This window comes from Macrobrachium rosenbergii, chromosome 11, assembly GCF_040412425.1.
Source record: "Macrobrachium rosenbergii isolate ZJJX-2024 chromosome 11, ASM4041242v1, whole genome shotgun sequence".
NCBI classification, from domain to species: Eukaryota; Metazoa; Arthropoda; class Malacostraca; order Decapoda; family Palaemonidae; genus Macrobrachium; species Macrobrachium rosenbergii.
Window position 1 is genome coordinate 48,191,189 of NC_089751.1, and position 16,434 is coordinate 48,207,622.

At 38.7% G+C, this 16,434-nt stretch overlaps 1 protein-coding gene across 1 annotated transcript in view; it reads right to left on the reverse strand.

Moving 5' to 3' along the window:
* The window catches only part of IntS3 (integrator complex subunit 3), a 35,299-nt gene extending 24,753 nt beyond the window's left edge, over nucleotides 1-10,546 (reverse strand). Inside the window, exons 1-5 of the mRNA XM_067111873.1 lie at nucleotides 10,328-10,546; nucleotides 4,086-4,250; nucleotides 2,298-2,566; nucleotides 1,921-2,068; nucleotides 420-543 (exon numbers count right to left, since the gene is read on the reverse strand). Of these exons, the coding sequence (XP_066967974.1) occupies nucleotides 420-543; nucleotides 1,921-2,068; nucleotides 2,298-2,566; nucleotides 4,086-4,250; nucleotides 10,328-10,402 (781 nt within the window). The 5' untranslated portion in view covers nucleotides 10,403-10,546. The remainder of the gene's footprint in view (nucleotides 1-419; nucleotides 544-1,920; nucleotides 2,069-2,297; nucleotides 2,567-4,085; nucleotides 4,251-10,327) is intronic.
* Between the last annotated feature and the right edge of the window lie 5,888 nt (nucleotides 10,547-16,434).

A 16,434-nucleotide genomic window follows, 5' to 3' on the forward strand; every position in this document is an offset into this window, starting at 1 on the left:
GGAACCAAGTAGGTAGCTGGAAAACAACCTTTATACAAAGCCTGTGTAAACACTTGGGTTTGAAAGGGCATATTTTTCATTTTATATTCCTCCTCCTGTTTTCTGCATTACTAAGTACAATACATGATTAGAGCTATAGATAATGATTCTTAGATGAGTTAAACAATAATTTTAATATGCTTTATTTGAAAAATATTGATGGCTTGTTGACTTCTAACAGCTACAAAAGATGGCCTACTCTCATGAACTCAACCTTGACCAAGTCACCAAGGATACAAGACAACTTAGTCACAGCTATAACATGAAAAAGCTTCACCCAACAAATGTTGTTATTAAGAAACAAAAGGTACAAAAACTGGAAATATAAAATATCTGAAGCACAAAAAATTTGCAGTACTGTACTACAGGAAAACACTTACCTGTGAAACTTGAACACAAAGTTGTCGGGTTATGAATCATGTCCCGCCACAATGCCTCAATTTCAGGAATCTTCGCTACATTTTGTAAGAGGCGAACCAAGTCTCTCCCAATCATCAGGCAATCCTGTAGACAACCAACACATTACGATCAGAACATTATCATCACAGTATCATCAACTAGTTTAACCCAATCGAGCTCATTTACTTAGCGCTGGCTTGGAGGATTTTTCCTTATTTTTTAAGTTCATATTTTTTAAGTCAATAATTTACAACTTTCTAAAAACTTTTTAACTGGATTAACTTAAAATGATGGAAATTGACAAAAAATTTTGTTTTCAAGCTTGATATTTTTTACCAGTTATATTTTGGTCATTCACACAAATATGTTTAATGGTTACTCTACACTTATACATATATGGATTGGATCATGTGACCTATTCATCAAATATCCAAGGGTAAAATGAGTGATCAATTCCAGGAGTCAAAATTGTGTGTTGTTCCTGTTCATATGATGAATTCCTTATTAAAACAATAAACTTGATGTGTTTTAGTTTATTAATATAAGGTTCGGTACTCCAAATATTCTGCCACTTATTGATCATAATGGGTTCTAGGGATGTTATTTCCTCACTAATAGAAGTAGAGTATCTATGTGACTTTGTCGCAGCAATTGCATAAGCTGCTCTATCATCTTTTTAATTTCATTTAATGCCTAAACAAGCAGGAATCCAACACATTTTCCCATCTTCAGATAATCTGTTACGTGAAAATTTAAAATGTTGTGTAAGGGTAATTTTGGATTATAATTTTGAAGAGCTTTTATAGTACTTCTAGACACTGAAAATTACATATTTCCGAGGTCATATCTCTAATCATTTAAGTGGTTGATCCCACTGCACAGATTCTGCTGTGAAAATACCTGATGAAGATTTCAACCCTTCTGTTCAAACTGTAGTGTGAGCCATAACATCTTAATCCATTCTGCTGCATGATGTATATGTGGAGATGTATGCCTATTACTGGAGTGGGCAAGGAACTACTTATAATCATTAGCCTCAAGGTGGCACTGAAGGTGTGTTGCAGTCCCTTTGGTCCCAGCTATACTTTCTGCATTTAACTCATCTTAATTAGCTGTCAACTTTTTAAAATCTATTTTGCTTCATTTTTCAACTAAAATTTCAGAAAAATCCTTCAGAAGTCTTATGAGAGTCTATTAGTGACTCAGTCATTTCAAACTCATTTAGAATTGTGAATTGTGACAATGACAATAAATTAAGCAATAAAAACCACCACAGGCCCTGAAAAAAGATGGACCTACACTAAATACCAAAACAAATATTCCCCTTAACATAGTGAATTTTTTAAACAGATCACCAGCATCTTTTCATTAGTTTTCATTTCACCCTGCTAACAGACTCTTTGACAAATAAAACCTTGGCAGAGGTAATTACGCAAGAGACCTAAATGCAAATAAACATTCATGGTAAATCATTTTACCCACCTGAAAACGCTCCCTCAAGAGGCCAACAACAAATACAACCTCCTTTTGTCTGAGGCTTGCAAATTGTGGGCCATGGTGGTCCTCCAGAATGCGGAGATATGTATAAGCTACTGAAGCAACAATAATTGGAAATTTGTCCAGCCATGGCCTAGAAAATCAAATAATTTTATAAATATTAATATATGAGCAAAAACAGCAGCAAAATTAATATAGGCTATATGAAGATATATTACTAAATATTAAACAAACAATGCTTTTATAATAAAAATTCTTTTTTACTAAACAACTTTCAATACCTGCCAGTTTTTACATTAAATTACTCAAGAGTTACAATAAAATAAGAAGATACACTGTATTCTGAAAAGAATATTTTTTACCTGTTTTCTCTGAGAATGTCAACAAGGCTCTCTGCTAACCAAACATTTCTCTGAGACACATCTCCACCCGCAATCTGTCGTAAAAGGCACCAAACAACTCCTTCCACATTATTAATGCCAGTCTTGACAAGTTCCCTCACCAGCCACAAGAGCTGTCTCCTAGTATTGTCGGATAACCTTGAGAAACGTTCACCAATTATTTGATGTATTAGGGTCTCTGTTACAATCTTCAATGAGTCCCTCGAAACAAGGGTGAGGTCATGGTAATGCTGAAAAGAATTAGAAGTTACTTTAGCCCCTTTGTTCACGGCATCACATTATATAAAAATTTAACAAAAGCACTGCACAAATATTATTTCAACAAAAGTGGAATGCTTCCAAGTAAAAAGTAACAAGATAAATGCTGAAAAGCAACAAAGAAATTTGTACATGTATGAAATTATTCTTGCGGTAAGAAACTGATCATAAAACACAAAAAAAGAAGACATCAATACTTCAAATGTAAACAATATAATATAGTACTTTGGATGCATATGGTCAAAACATGTACTAAAACATCTTTAATTAGTGTCACAGACAAATCATTGCCTTACAAGTCTATTACTCTGGTACTTTCAAGTATTTATATACAACACAACTAATGCTAACATGTGTAAGAACAACCATTTAAATAGAGGTATAAAACCTAATGCCTTATGGTTATAGTATCCATTTTTGTGGAAGGGCAATTGCTTTAAGAACAATGTATGTGTGAGGGGTTGGGGTAGGCAAGGGGCCCTGACCACTTCGTAGGCCTAGACTGCTCCCTCTGCTTGTCAATATGAAGGGGAAGGGGGGGAGCACCCAGAGGAAACTAATTTGGGCCACCATATTGGATTCTCAAACCCTTTCAAAGGATGTCTAACTGTTCTATACTGTTTTACCATCTCCATCTGCCTTGCACAGGGGAGCGATGGTAGGTGCAAGACGTTGCTAACGGAGGGATCCTTGGGGAATGGGGAACCCCGGGTGGGAGAGGGGGAAGGGATCACCGTAGTTTTACTGAAAGAATTATTAGACTTCATATGCCTCCTCTTCTCATATAAGGCCCACTGGCGCACATGCCATCCCTCTATTGGGGATGTAAATTTACTGCACACAATGCCTGAAATTGGGCTTATTTCCTCTACAGTAGCCATAAAAGGGCCTCACAACACCAGCAAGACATACACACAAACCAAAGCACAAACAAAGGAGGTCACTCACATGGTTCACAAACCACACACAAATAAAGCACACCAATGGCCTCGTGTCCCAAAATCTCACAAACTTCTATAATTCTTCATTCACTTGGCTACTGGAGAGGTACAAGCACGAAAGGGTAACCTTGCGCTACTGGAGGAGAATCACACGGGGAAGGTGGGGAGGGACCCCGCAGCAGCAGGAACACAAAGGCAACCACACCCAATGCACACAAAGACACAGTATAACCAAAAACAGGAGATAACTAAGTAACATGCTAAAGCAGACATGGCTGTGAACACAAGAGAAGAGCGAGGCTGGCTCAGGTCACAGGTGACTGTAATCCTACTTGAAAGGATTTTTTTTTTTTCTAGTTGATTCAGTGACAGCCGAAGTGCACCCAGCATGAACAACTCCATCTATGAAAGCACAGGTTCGTTAAAAGTTTGTTCACGCTGGAACAAACTTTTAACTCATGGAACTACTGCAGTTCACAAAATGCACTATACCATAAATTTCTATATATAATAATTAAAAAGAATAATTGCCTAGGTTTCACCAACTTACCCGAGATGCAGCTGAAGGATCTGCTAGAATGCTAACTAAGAGACCAAGACACAGTTCATCATGGGCCTTCCGATCATCAAGGGCTTTGTTCAACTCATGGTGACTCTCTTCTTCTGATAATCCACGAGTCAAGTTGATAACATTATTGTATGCTTTGTCGTATTTCTGGAAAAAACAGATTTTAAGCATGAAAATTGTACTGTTCGTGGAAAACGGAAATTTCTCAAATTTATACAATAAAACAATGGAAGAAATACATAACTGCTAACAATTAAGCATCACTTTAGTTGTCTGATGATGTTTCCTCTGATCCTTTTCAAATCTATCACAACCAACCCAACTCAAAATGTTTGTTTCCAAGGTGATGGAGTTAATATTTACTGTAACATCAACATACCCTTCAGACTCTATTCTGTAATGCTACCTAGTTAAATTCAACTTCCCCTTTTACTGCAATTCTCTCCCTGTGCTGTTGTTCACCTAATCCCACCTGCATATTTCTGTCACTTCTTACTTTGTGCCACATAATGTGGTTCTCAAACTAAGACATTTTAGTAAACAATCAAGCCTTCAGCTTTTCATTTACTATGACACTGGCACAAATTACTCAACACCAACTAAGTTCCAGGTCATCATGACCAACCTTTTAACATTCTGTATTTTGAACTACCATTCCTTCTTCAGTTAACTCTGGACTTGTGACTGTTCAGAATGGGGTTCTCATTGCTTGGTCATAGTAAATACCTCATGACAGTTTCCAAGTCTCCTCTCCAATCCATTTCTTTGACTATTTTTTTATAACGAATTAAAAAAATTGTGGGAAAAAAAGATTGTGACTGGAGTGCAGAGTTTTATCATTATAATGCAGTCTCCAGACTACAGAGTAATTTTTTGAGGCTTGCCCAATGGCTGACATATGTAAGCAATACAGTGTTGCTTGGTATTAAGTGACGAAAGTTTCAGCAGAGCAAAGGAAATTGAAAGTTAGCAAGAATAAAGTAATGGAGATGTATGGAAGATACGAAGACAAAGCAATATCAACATGCAACATGTACCGATGAAAATGGTTAAATTATACCACATAGGTACAGTAATTTGGGTAAGTGCAGTCTTTATTTTAAGTGTAACTGGCGAAGCAAGGTGATAGCATTGGAGAGTTACTTGAATATGAAAAAAAGTTAAGTATATCTTAGTTTAACCAGACCACTGAGCTGGTTAACAGCTCTCCTAGGGCTGGCCCGAAGGATTAGATTTATTTTACGTGGCTAAGAACCAACTGGTTACCTATCAACGGGACCTACAGCTTATTGTGGAATCCGAACCACACTATGACAAGAAATTTTCTATCACCAGAAATAAATTCCTCTAATTCTTCATTGGCCGCTCGGAGAGTCGAACGCTTGGCCATCAGATGCTAGCCGAAAGCTCTAACCACCCATCCAATGAAGAACTGCACTTGAATATGATAAACAAGGAAGGCAACAGGATCTACATGAGGGGACTGGAATGTCTATGAAGGCAAATGTTACAATGTATGAAGTGATGAATACATGTTGACTAAAAACTGGATAAAAAGGGGAAACAACATAAAGTAAACTGTTTACACACCATCATAATTGAAAATTAAGAAATGTTGAAAAGAATGCAAAGACAAAATGTTCTATCTGAATAACAATTAGTGATCATCTCCAAGCTTGGTCAAATACTAAAATAACCTAGTGGTTGGTTATGATCAAGCAATATAGAGCCACGGAAGCAGTAAGAGAAGTTACAATGCTGTATACTATTCAACACATAAAGTAACTATACAGTAAGGCCAATCATGATTAATTTTGCTGCGCACATCTCAGCTTCACTCAGTCTGCAAGAAGTGTGCAAGCTGAATGATTTATGATAATGGGACTAAAATTTCATAGACAGTGGAACCAGGTATTGACACATTAACTTTCCCTAAGTCTCACCATTTTTTATTATCATGCATGTAGCCCAAACACTCATCATATGCTTTCTGCACAATGTTACAATATGATATAAGGCCAAGATTTGAGATGGCCGAGGATAACCAAGACTAAGGGTTGACCCACATTTCCTGCAGTAATACCTTTTCCTTACCCCCTGCTAATGGTTTAAATCATTCAATGAGTATTACTGCAGCACCCTAGTCTTTGTGCACTGCTATATGGAGTGCAATCACCCACAATTTCATTAACCTACACTAACTTTACAGATAGCTAAGTAAAATAATGCCAATACTAGATCTGCCTCTAGGGCATCCATGAATCATGACAGACTGAAATTAATGGTTTAAAATTATGACTTTAACCACTTGATATTTCACACATCATAATTCCATACACAACTATGAAGTTGTAACTCCTCGATGACGCAAAATTTTCCCCATCAGCTAACTCTGAGAGCTCATTTAACATATTTTTGCTTAAGGCATCCACTGTATGACAAATGTAGCTTGTCAGGGGAAGACCCCACCAAAACAAATAGCCTAACTATGAACTTTATAAAAAATGCTCAAAGTGAACTACCACTACGCTTGAGCTAGACTTGGCAAATGTCAGGAGCTTGCATCACAGGCAGAACTATCAAGTAAATAACACCTGCAATATTCAGACAAAGTGTTTACTGGAGCATGTGTGGTGCTACAGTGCTATGCAATGTTTCTAATAAGCATATACTATTGATCAATATATTTTATATATCTCAGTAATTTAAATGGAATGGAATTTGAAATTTAGGCCAAAAGCCAAGTGCTGGGACCTATGAGGTCATTCAGTGCAGAGAGGGATACTGAGAGTAAAAAGGTTTTAAAGGTGTACAGTAATAAGAGAACAACCTCGCAGTTGCACTATGAAACAATTGTTGGGAGGATGAAAAGAAAGACAGAACAAGCAAATATGAATGGCGGTACGGTAAAAGGAATGAAAAGGGTTGCAGTTAGGGGTCAAAGGTACACAACAAAGAACCTCAAGTAATGCCTAGTGCATGACATGAAGTCCACAAATGACACTACCCCCTTAAGGGACTCAGCAATTTAAAGTTTTTATTAATCAACATGCTTGTGTACCAGGCAAGATTAGGCCTGGTGCCTGTTGTGAATAGCCTCATAACTAACATCACTGAACCACTGAACGCTGATACACAACTTTATTTTAGTGTCTACACCAATAAAACAGTGATGAAATTAATACTATTCCACAACAATTCTGTCTGAATCCAGACTTAATGACATAAATTGTTTCAGAGAGACAAACTGATGCCGCAACTCCATGCAAATTTGACTATGAAGGAAAACAACCAAAAAATTGAGTACTCTTGCTGGTTTGCCTAGGCTAACACGAGAGTTGCCTATGATAAATATTGTAGTCCAAATTTATGTATCTACAGCACATGCTTAACAGCCTACTGTAAGCTATGTCCTAAACTGTGATTTAATGTAAATTTAAAACATAAGTACGCTGTGGCTTACCAACGTAATGGGGGACCACAACCACGGGGTTAAATTATCCATTCCAGGCATTAAATTAAGAGAGTTTTGAAGAGAATTAGATCATAACTGTACTCATCTGGAATAATATAACTGCAAGCACATAATTTAAAACCTAGTAAAAGACTACGTCTTATCTGACCACCAGGCTTTGCTTCCTGACATCCCCACAATCTCAAAGACGTGAAGGCAGTAAAATTTCTCAAACTTTTCACTATGCATTGTTTGGTGCCACTTGAGGGTTGGAAGGTAAAAATTGCCAAGACGAGGTACAATGCGTATGACTTTACTGCCATTTGCTGTGTCCCTTGACCTCTGCTATCAGCGTTGCCTATGGTTTTTTCTCCCCAACTAGGCCTACCTGCCCAATCTCTCATCTGTAAACAAATTTTTCTAACCTACCATAGACTGTAAGTCTAGATACAGTGGAACACTGAAATACCCTGTGATAACCTGAAAATACATCAATTCAGTTTAACAATGGTGGCTAGCATGCAATAGTGGTGGAGATCATGAACTCCTGTCTCTTTTATGCTCAATGTGGATAAATAGCTCATCTATTTGAAATTCATTCTTCCCAGATAAATACGTCTCCTACACAAAACAAACTAATACTACTGAGGCTAGGACAAGAGGTGTGTCCTCTTCACTTCAGGTGAGCCTCCCAAACTTCAAGGTGAGGTCCATGCTGCATGCAATGTTATGCAAGAGAGCACCCAATTGCTATTGGTATGTAAAAGATTGAGAAGAGGCTGTTTTTAATGTTGGATTTCTCGCACCTACCCATCTCCTTGCTCTGCATCCACTCGTAGGATGAATTTCTGAACTTCAGTTGCATAATCTACAATATTCTAGGTTAGGTTAGGAAGAGTTGCATGTCCCTCGCTCCCTGGTCAAGTAAAAACTGTGCCTCAAGCTTTACACTTTAGGTTTGAGAAGATGCATCTACAGTAGTTCCTCAATAACTTGCTATACTTTTGGTCAGGTTGGTGGGGGAGGGCTGGTAGCAAGGCCTAAGTCATCTAAGACCCAAGTACCCTCACTTAGGTTAGGTTAGGTTACGGAATGTAAGATGCAGATGCATCCTTACATTTTACTCAGTAACTTACGGCACTCTAAATAATGTTAGATGGAGAGAGAGCCAAGGGGTAAAGTACAGACTCGGCACACTATATAGGTTAGGTTAGGGTGTATACCTACATCTTAATCCACGACTTATGAAGCTCTACATCAGGTTAGGTGGGGTGAGGTCGGAGTAAAGAGACCAAGTCCTGACCAAATAGAGACCAAATGCTCTACATCAGGATGGGTTAGGAAAGGCAAGGGGAGGATGCATCATATTTTACTCTAGCCTATGACTTACGGCACTTGCTTAAGTCACGTAATTAGGGTAAGAGTGTTGTCCATGGTCACAAAGGGCGTAACATCGTAGGTTAGGTTAAGCTACGGAAGATAACATTAGGATGCACCCATGTCACTGGCTTTGTGACGTCCTAGTGCTTAGCGACTGATATTATCGATGCGAACTGTGTACTTTTCAGGTTTTTATCTCGTTTAAACATTTTTTAAACTAATTTTTGTTCGTTAACCCCCTCCACCAAAAAAAAGCCTTCCCAGCAGATTGGGAACAATTAGGTTGTTATATAAGCCCACAATGCTCCACGAAAAGACAGGTCTAAAGGTTGTCGTCTAAATCAGCCATAAGAGTAGAGAACAGTGTAAATACACGATAACGAGTCTGGAAAACATATGGTTCCCGTTTCTGGAGAGGAATAACGTATCTCTCCATTCCCTGCTCTGCTCGCCGAGATTCAGATCTACGACATTACTTTTCTCTCCTTACGAGTGCCTCATTGGCCAGGTTGGTATAGTTCTCGGCCATCACACTGCTGGGCCCGAGTTTGCATCTCCACCCGGCCAATGACGAATTAGAGGAATTTATTTCTGGTGATAGAAATTACTTTCTCGCTTTAATGTGGTTCGGATTCCATCATAAGCAGTAGGTCCCGCTGCTAGGTAAGCGATTGGTTCTTAGCCACGTGAAATAAGCCTAATCCTTCGGGGCAGCCCTGGGAGAGATGTTAATCAGCTCCCCAGTGGTCTGGTTATACTAGCGTATACTAAAGACTTATTCCTTTACTTTCCTTATGACAGTTCTAGCTTAGGGTAATTTTAACATAGGCTATCTATGCTGCACTTGGCTGAGCTTAACCCAAGCGTCCTGGATCACATAAAACTATCAAGGGAAGTTCATCGAGACGTCTGGTTAACCTAACCTATGGCTATTAAGGCGGGTTTGGGAAAACGTTCTGGTTAGCCCAACCCTGGTACCATGGCTAGCCCTAAACTATTAGCGTAAGTTGCATAATCTCAATTTAAAACGGTCACAGGCCTAAGGGACGATCGAGCACACGGTATACAGCCTCAAAACGACTTATAATTCAGAAATACCCAAAATTATGCCCCGACGGAACCTTATCTCCTTTCTTAGCACTTCATTAAAACGGGCACATTCGTAGAGTGCCCCATACGCCCCAGGGGGGTTCAATGTGGCATGCACACCACCTCAACCCAACTCGCCTAACGAGAGCGTTTCAGGGTCACGAGACCGACCACGAGCTAACAAAATGGTCAAAATGGGTCGGTGTTGACACGATCAGCTGTTTGGAAGGCGCCGCCATGATAATCATGTGTGCTTCGTCGCCTTCGTCAGACTCCTCGATAAAGAGTCGCCATTTTTTACCTCGTCAAGGTCGATGCGGCCTTCGATTGCCGATGTGGTGAACAACCGGGAGGTCACAGGCCGATCCGAGGTCATTTTGGCGGCATAATCGTCCTAATAAGGTCAAAAATTTCACTATAAAACAGCCACAACGAGTCCACTGCCTTCACAACCGCCGCGCAGCCATGGCGGAGGAGAACAGGCGTTCTACGGCTCCTACAGGGGTGCGTTCACTAGAACCGAATAGAAACGGATTTGTGTTGACGATGTAAACATCTATTCGATTCCTTTACTAACTGCTTTTTTAGATTATATATTGATGTTTCCTCCATATCGTCAGCTATTTTACTCGATGAACGTATCTATCTGAATATTTTACAATGTTTGATATCATTATCGACGGAAGATAACAAAGTCACACGAAGAAGTAAATGGTATTTCAATCGCCTTTTTTAGTTGTCTGAATACGTTCGGACAAAGGTATGTTGCTTGGTGTGTTATCATAGTAACTGATGACATTGAACGTTTTGTAGATTCGTTTCTGATCATTTCCTTTGGCTTTTTTATGACAAAACTATGGAATTTTATCACTAGAATTGGATCTGACAATCCATTTGATTCAGTCGGTCACGAATTTGTGCCATTCCAATATATTTTTTGAAGTAAGAAACGTCTACTCGGCACTTGACTACCTGCAAGACTTCCTTGTGCCAGTTACCCCATAAACAGTGGAGGGTGTAGATATACGTTATTATTACCTTATTTTTATCATGCTTAAATTCCCCTCTGTTGCTCAATAATATATTAAATGTAATTTCATCGGCATGTTTTAATATCGCCAAGTAAAAAAGATATGTAAAATCAAAGAAAACGAGGGTCAAATGCAAAAGAAAATAAACACTAAACTTCTTTTTTTTTTCTTTTTCCACGCTTGATACAGGCTTTCGCCCGGGAGGGGAGGGAGACGTAGTAGTTATTGGTCATATCGTATGTATTTTTACTTTTCTCTTTTATTAACCGTGTGACCATATTTGGTTACTGTGTGCTTTACTCAAAACTCCATGGGCGTTCACGACTGAAAGAAATTATTATAGCACATTTCCTTGAAAGCTTGTTGGAAGTTACACGATAGCCTTTGTTCTAACACGGAGCTCTTACACGGGATTAAAAAGTTTTCCTTTTTTTTATGCTTTGGTGACGACACTTTAAAATGACAGTAGGGATAGTTGTCACTGCGGATTGTATCTTATACATTATTACTGCGTGGCTACTAACGCATCTAAAATATTCGGCAGAATTGCTGTGACATTTTAATAGAGTCTGCGACCAAGGTCTCATTTACATACCCAAACGAATCATAAATTACTTTTTATTTCTCTGGGAAAATAGGGGAGGGGCGATCATAACATTCAAATAACCCCAACACTAAAATCTGTTTTTATTGGACTTTTATATCCATACACCGCTTGAAAAGGGGGAAATTTCAAATGAATGTAATGAGCAAAAATATTTTATGTACAGTTTTTGCGGCATCGTTTTCCTGTATGATTGACATGAAAGCAAATTTGTGGTTTGTTTCGACTAACAAACAAAAACGGCCGAGTAGCAGAACAGAACGATTTGATGACGTGAGGCTCCAGCATTCTGATGCCTCAGATGAGTCTTGTACGCAGGCACGAGAAATGTACCTATAAGCTGTGTTGCACGGCACTCTCCCATTACTTAAATAGACTTAATGAAGTGAAATATTTGCTGATGACATTTTTCCCTTTTCGTTTCTTTTTCGTTTGTCTTTTCCTTTTTGTGAAAACACATTTAGGAAGAGGATGAGACCATCAATACGATTTAGGTGTGGCATGTACCCTAGTTGGGACTAGAGTGCAATGTACCTAGAGAGCTTTGATGTAATCGCTTTACGCATTTGGTTGAAGAAGCAGATATACCGCACGGAAGGATATGGCGACCCTTTGTTATAATGGGTCTTACTCTTTCAACAGACAAATGTGGAATAGGTCTTACTGGCCAATAAGAAATATAGGGAATGATTTAAGGAGGACTTCAGTTCACTGTTGATAACAAACCAACAATTCAATCTTTATTTATAAGACGGGAAAAATACGTCTAGACTGTAGATGATGGAAGGGATGAATGACTGGATCGACTAAAATTTACGGTTTTCCATAGCATCTGTGAAAAGGCATTGCCACCTACGCACCACGTGGCTGAGAGGGAAAAAAAGAGACGATGCTCTCTCTCTCTCTCTCTCTCTCTCTCTCTCTCTCTCTCTCTCTCTCTCTCGCCCTTATTGGTTTTTGCAATAAACTCGCATCGAGTCTTTCTCCCTCGCTTTCACTTCAGCATCAGTGACCCCGGTATTTGTAACAACAGATTATTTATAATTCTCTCTCTCTCTCTCTCTCTCTCTCTCTCTCTCTCTATCTCTCTCTCTATATATATATATATATATATATATATATATATATATATATATATATATATATACTGTGTGTGTGTGTGTGTGTAGGCGGGGAGGATGAGTGAAGTTTTTTGGCTGCCTGGTGTATAACTTGGCTCACATTTACTAGGCCTGCGGATCGCTCCTGGCCTACCTCCAACCAATGTAGCCAGCTGTCAGTGGATACTTAAAGTGCCTGTGGTCAAGGGAAGGGCAGTGGGCGTGCAACTTCATCCCTACAGACTTAGCGAGAAAGCAGGAAGCTATACTCGTCTGATAACATTCCCTCCAAAGGGTAGAAAGTGATGTGGTGCTTTATATGTATATATATATATATATATATATATATATATATATATATATATATATATATATATATATATATACGTGTGTGTATGTGTGTGTTCCGCTATTGTTTAATGATTCACTCTTCAGTTTTACTGAATAAGTTACAGCAAAACAACTATCAGCAGTATCCTGACAGTTGGTTTTAGTTGTATTACCCTCTCTCACTCAGCTGAGCTTGTGATATAAATCCTCTTCTTCTAAGCTTAATCCTTAGTCGGGGTCACTATCTTCCAAGAGTCTTTTTCCGCTGAGCATATGATCTAAATACTGTACATTCAAGTATGGCAACTGAGAATATTCTTTGAAAACAACGGCTTGAACCTCTGTGTTAGTACCATTCTGAGATCTGATTTGAAGCGGTTGAAAAGAACTTTTTGTATGGTTTTACTGTAACATTTCTGGCTCAAATCAGTAGCTCTCATAAATTTTTCAACCATGGACACCGAGCCACATAAAGTTGCCCTTGACCGCCATAACTAGGGTTTGGTGGCCCCCAGCTGACCTTGGACAATCTTTTCTAGTATGTTCGACGTCACAGTATATATTACAATTACATACGTATCCGGTAAAAAGTGACCAGTAGATTTTTTATATATATATATATATATATATATATATATATATATATATATAAGAAAGTCTATAAGAAGCAATATGCATTTGCTATGTGAGGAACGCTAATGGCTCCAATGGATATAAATGAAAAAAAAAAAAGGGATTGTTTAATATTAATTACTTTCTGCAAATGACACGTCAAGTACGTGATCAAGTGTCTTAAATCACTCACATAGTGTTAATAAAAGTGGCTGAGTGTATACGTCTTAATAAAAGTTGAAGTGTTAGATCGAGCATTTTAATGCTGTGGTTATGGCAGGTCCTACACAGCGATGCATTTGGAAGCACTAGGCCTAGTTTAAGGAGGTGCGATGGATATAAACAGTAATATCCAATAGGGTAGCATGTCCTCTCTCTCTCTCTCTCTCTCTCTCTCTCTCTCTCTCAGCTTTAAAACAATGCAATATAATGTATCTAAACACTCCCTGTTACTTCCTGAATGATCACTGGCCTTGGCTTCGTTTGATATACTTTCTTTTGCGCCAGTCTGGTACAGGTAATCGGCCTATCTTTCCATTCCTGTCGAAGAAGAGTATCCGTCAGCCTTTCCTGTCGGGAAATAACGAAAATGGTTTCAATCTATCGTTCGAAGTCCGAGAGGTCGACGACCTACCGCCCTATGCAGTCGATGGCTGCTGAAAGTAAAAAGTCGATAAAAGGCTGGGAAAGGATGGTTGACTGACTTCAATATATTAATTTTATTCAATGCAATTTCCCGATTTCTTTTTGGAATTAGGCATCGGATGGCAGTAATGAAATCTGCGTTATAAAGACATGAAATGCGGTACGAAGAAATGGAGGCACACAGTTGAAGATGTACACCTGCTGGAAATCATTGATTACAAGAAGCAGTAAAATTAAATTTGAGAGGATACACACAAAGAAGAATATGAGTGTTACACAAATGAAGATACACTTCCTTGTTATCCACATACTGTACACACCTGGGTGCATACAGAAGTGTCACTTTTGATCCTGCCTTCTACTGGGCAGGTTTGGAATGTTATCACTGCTTCTGTTTTCCTAGACGTATAAAATATTTTCCTTTAGATACACACACACACACACACTCTGGAGGCATTAGCAGTAAGGAAGAGAGGAAGACCTAGAAAATGCTGGATAGATGGCTTGAAAGGAGTATTAGAAAGGCAGGCACTTAATAAAAAAAAAATAAAGCACAAGAGTCTGCGCAGGATAAAGGAGGACTGTGAATTATGTGTAGGGGTATTCGATGCGCTGCTGTGGAGTTTTCTGTATATTTGTGAAAAAGGACTAATGTTGTTGAAATATTCTGTGGAAAGCGTTCTTCCAACATGCAAAAGTTAAAATAACAAGGTGCACTGACCGTACTGTGGTTTTTTTTTAATATTTTTTCACTCTGGAACCATCTCTGTTAAGGGAAATAGACTGATATGTACATATATATATATATATATATATATATATATATATATATATATATATATATATATATATATATATATATATGTGTGTGTGTGTGTATATATATATATATATATATATATATATATATATATATATATATATATATATAAACACTCACCCGAGTAATTATTATATTTCATTCCTTTTAACTCTCATACATCCGATATCGAGATGGTTCTAGTACGAGTTTCCTTTGCTGTTGAGCAAGGTGTCTCCTGCTGTCTGTCACCTTAAGCAACGACTGCTTGCCTAAGCTTTGACTTGGCTAAGAATTATCTTATCTCGTTTAAAACCGGGGTCAGACCGGCCCTTAACCCTCTCTCTCTCTCTCTCTCTCTCTCTCTCTCCCGCCCCCCTCTCTCTCTCTCTGTCTCTCTCTCTCGTACACATTCGCTACTCAAATGCGCATCCGAAAGCTACTGAGAAATCACAGGTGTTGCATATGACTTAAACAGTAATTATACGCCCGAGTCTCAGAAGCATCTGGTAAGTAAAACTTTCGTGTCTGTTTATAAATGTCAGGTAGAGAGAGAGAGAGAGAGAGAGAGAGAGAGAGAGAGAGAGAGAGAGAGAGAGAGAGATGCGACTAGCATAGTTTATATTCATAATTCCTTCAAGATAGCAGGTCGGTCATACAGTAACAGATCTGGCTGAGTTACAAACGATACAGCCGGACTACAGTAGATCTAGTCGGGCTACAAGAGACCTGGTTGGATTATAAGAGATCTGATCCCTCTCTTCTGTCTAGCGTGGCAGTTTCCTGACTGAAATGTTTCTGGTGACGTCACGAAGCCAAGTCATCTATCCAAAGGCCTTCTCACTCACTCAGACGAAACGCAGGCATAATTTTGCTTTAGTTCCAAACTCTTTCTAAAGTTTGCCTAACGATTCCATCACTTACAGAATACTATGATCCATTGTAAGTTTGAGCATAGGGGTACACATTTTTATACCAATTGCTTTAGCAAAATTCAGTCACAATGCATCGACCTACTGTAGGTTTTAGGCTTCACCGTAGACCGAGGTTTCGTCAAACTGAAAGGACAAAGAACGCTCGAATGCCACAAGATTTCTTGATCGTGACTCAGCTAATTTAGACCGACAGCATGTCAGACTGTGTGGATAGAACTTGTCTAGGATTTATCATGGCACAGCAACACAACTTTAGACAAAAATGTAGACTTAAATGTCAAGATTACTTTGCATTATCATGTAATGACACCTTAGCGAAAACTGGCCCTGGAGTACGTCCGTCGTTCCGGGT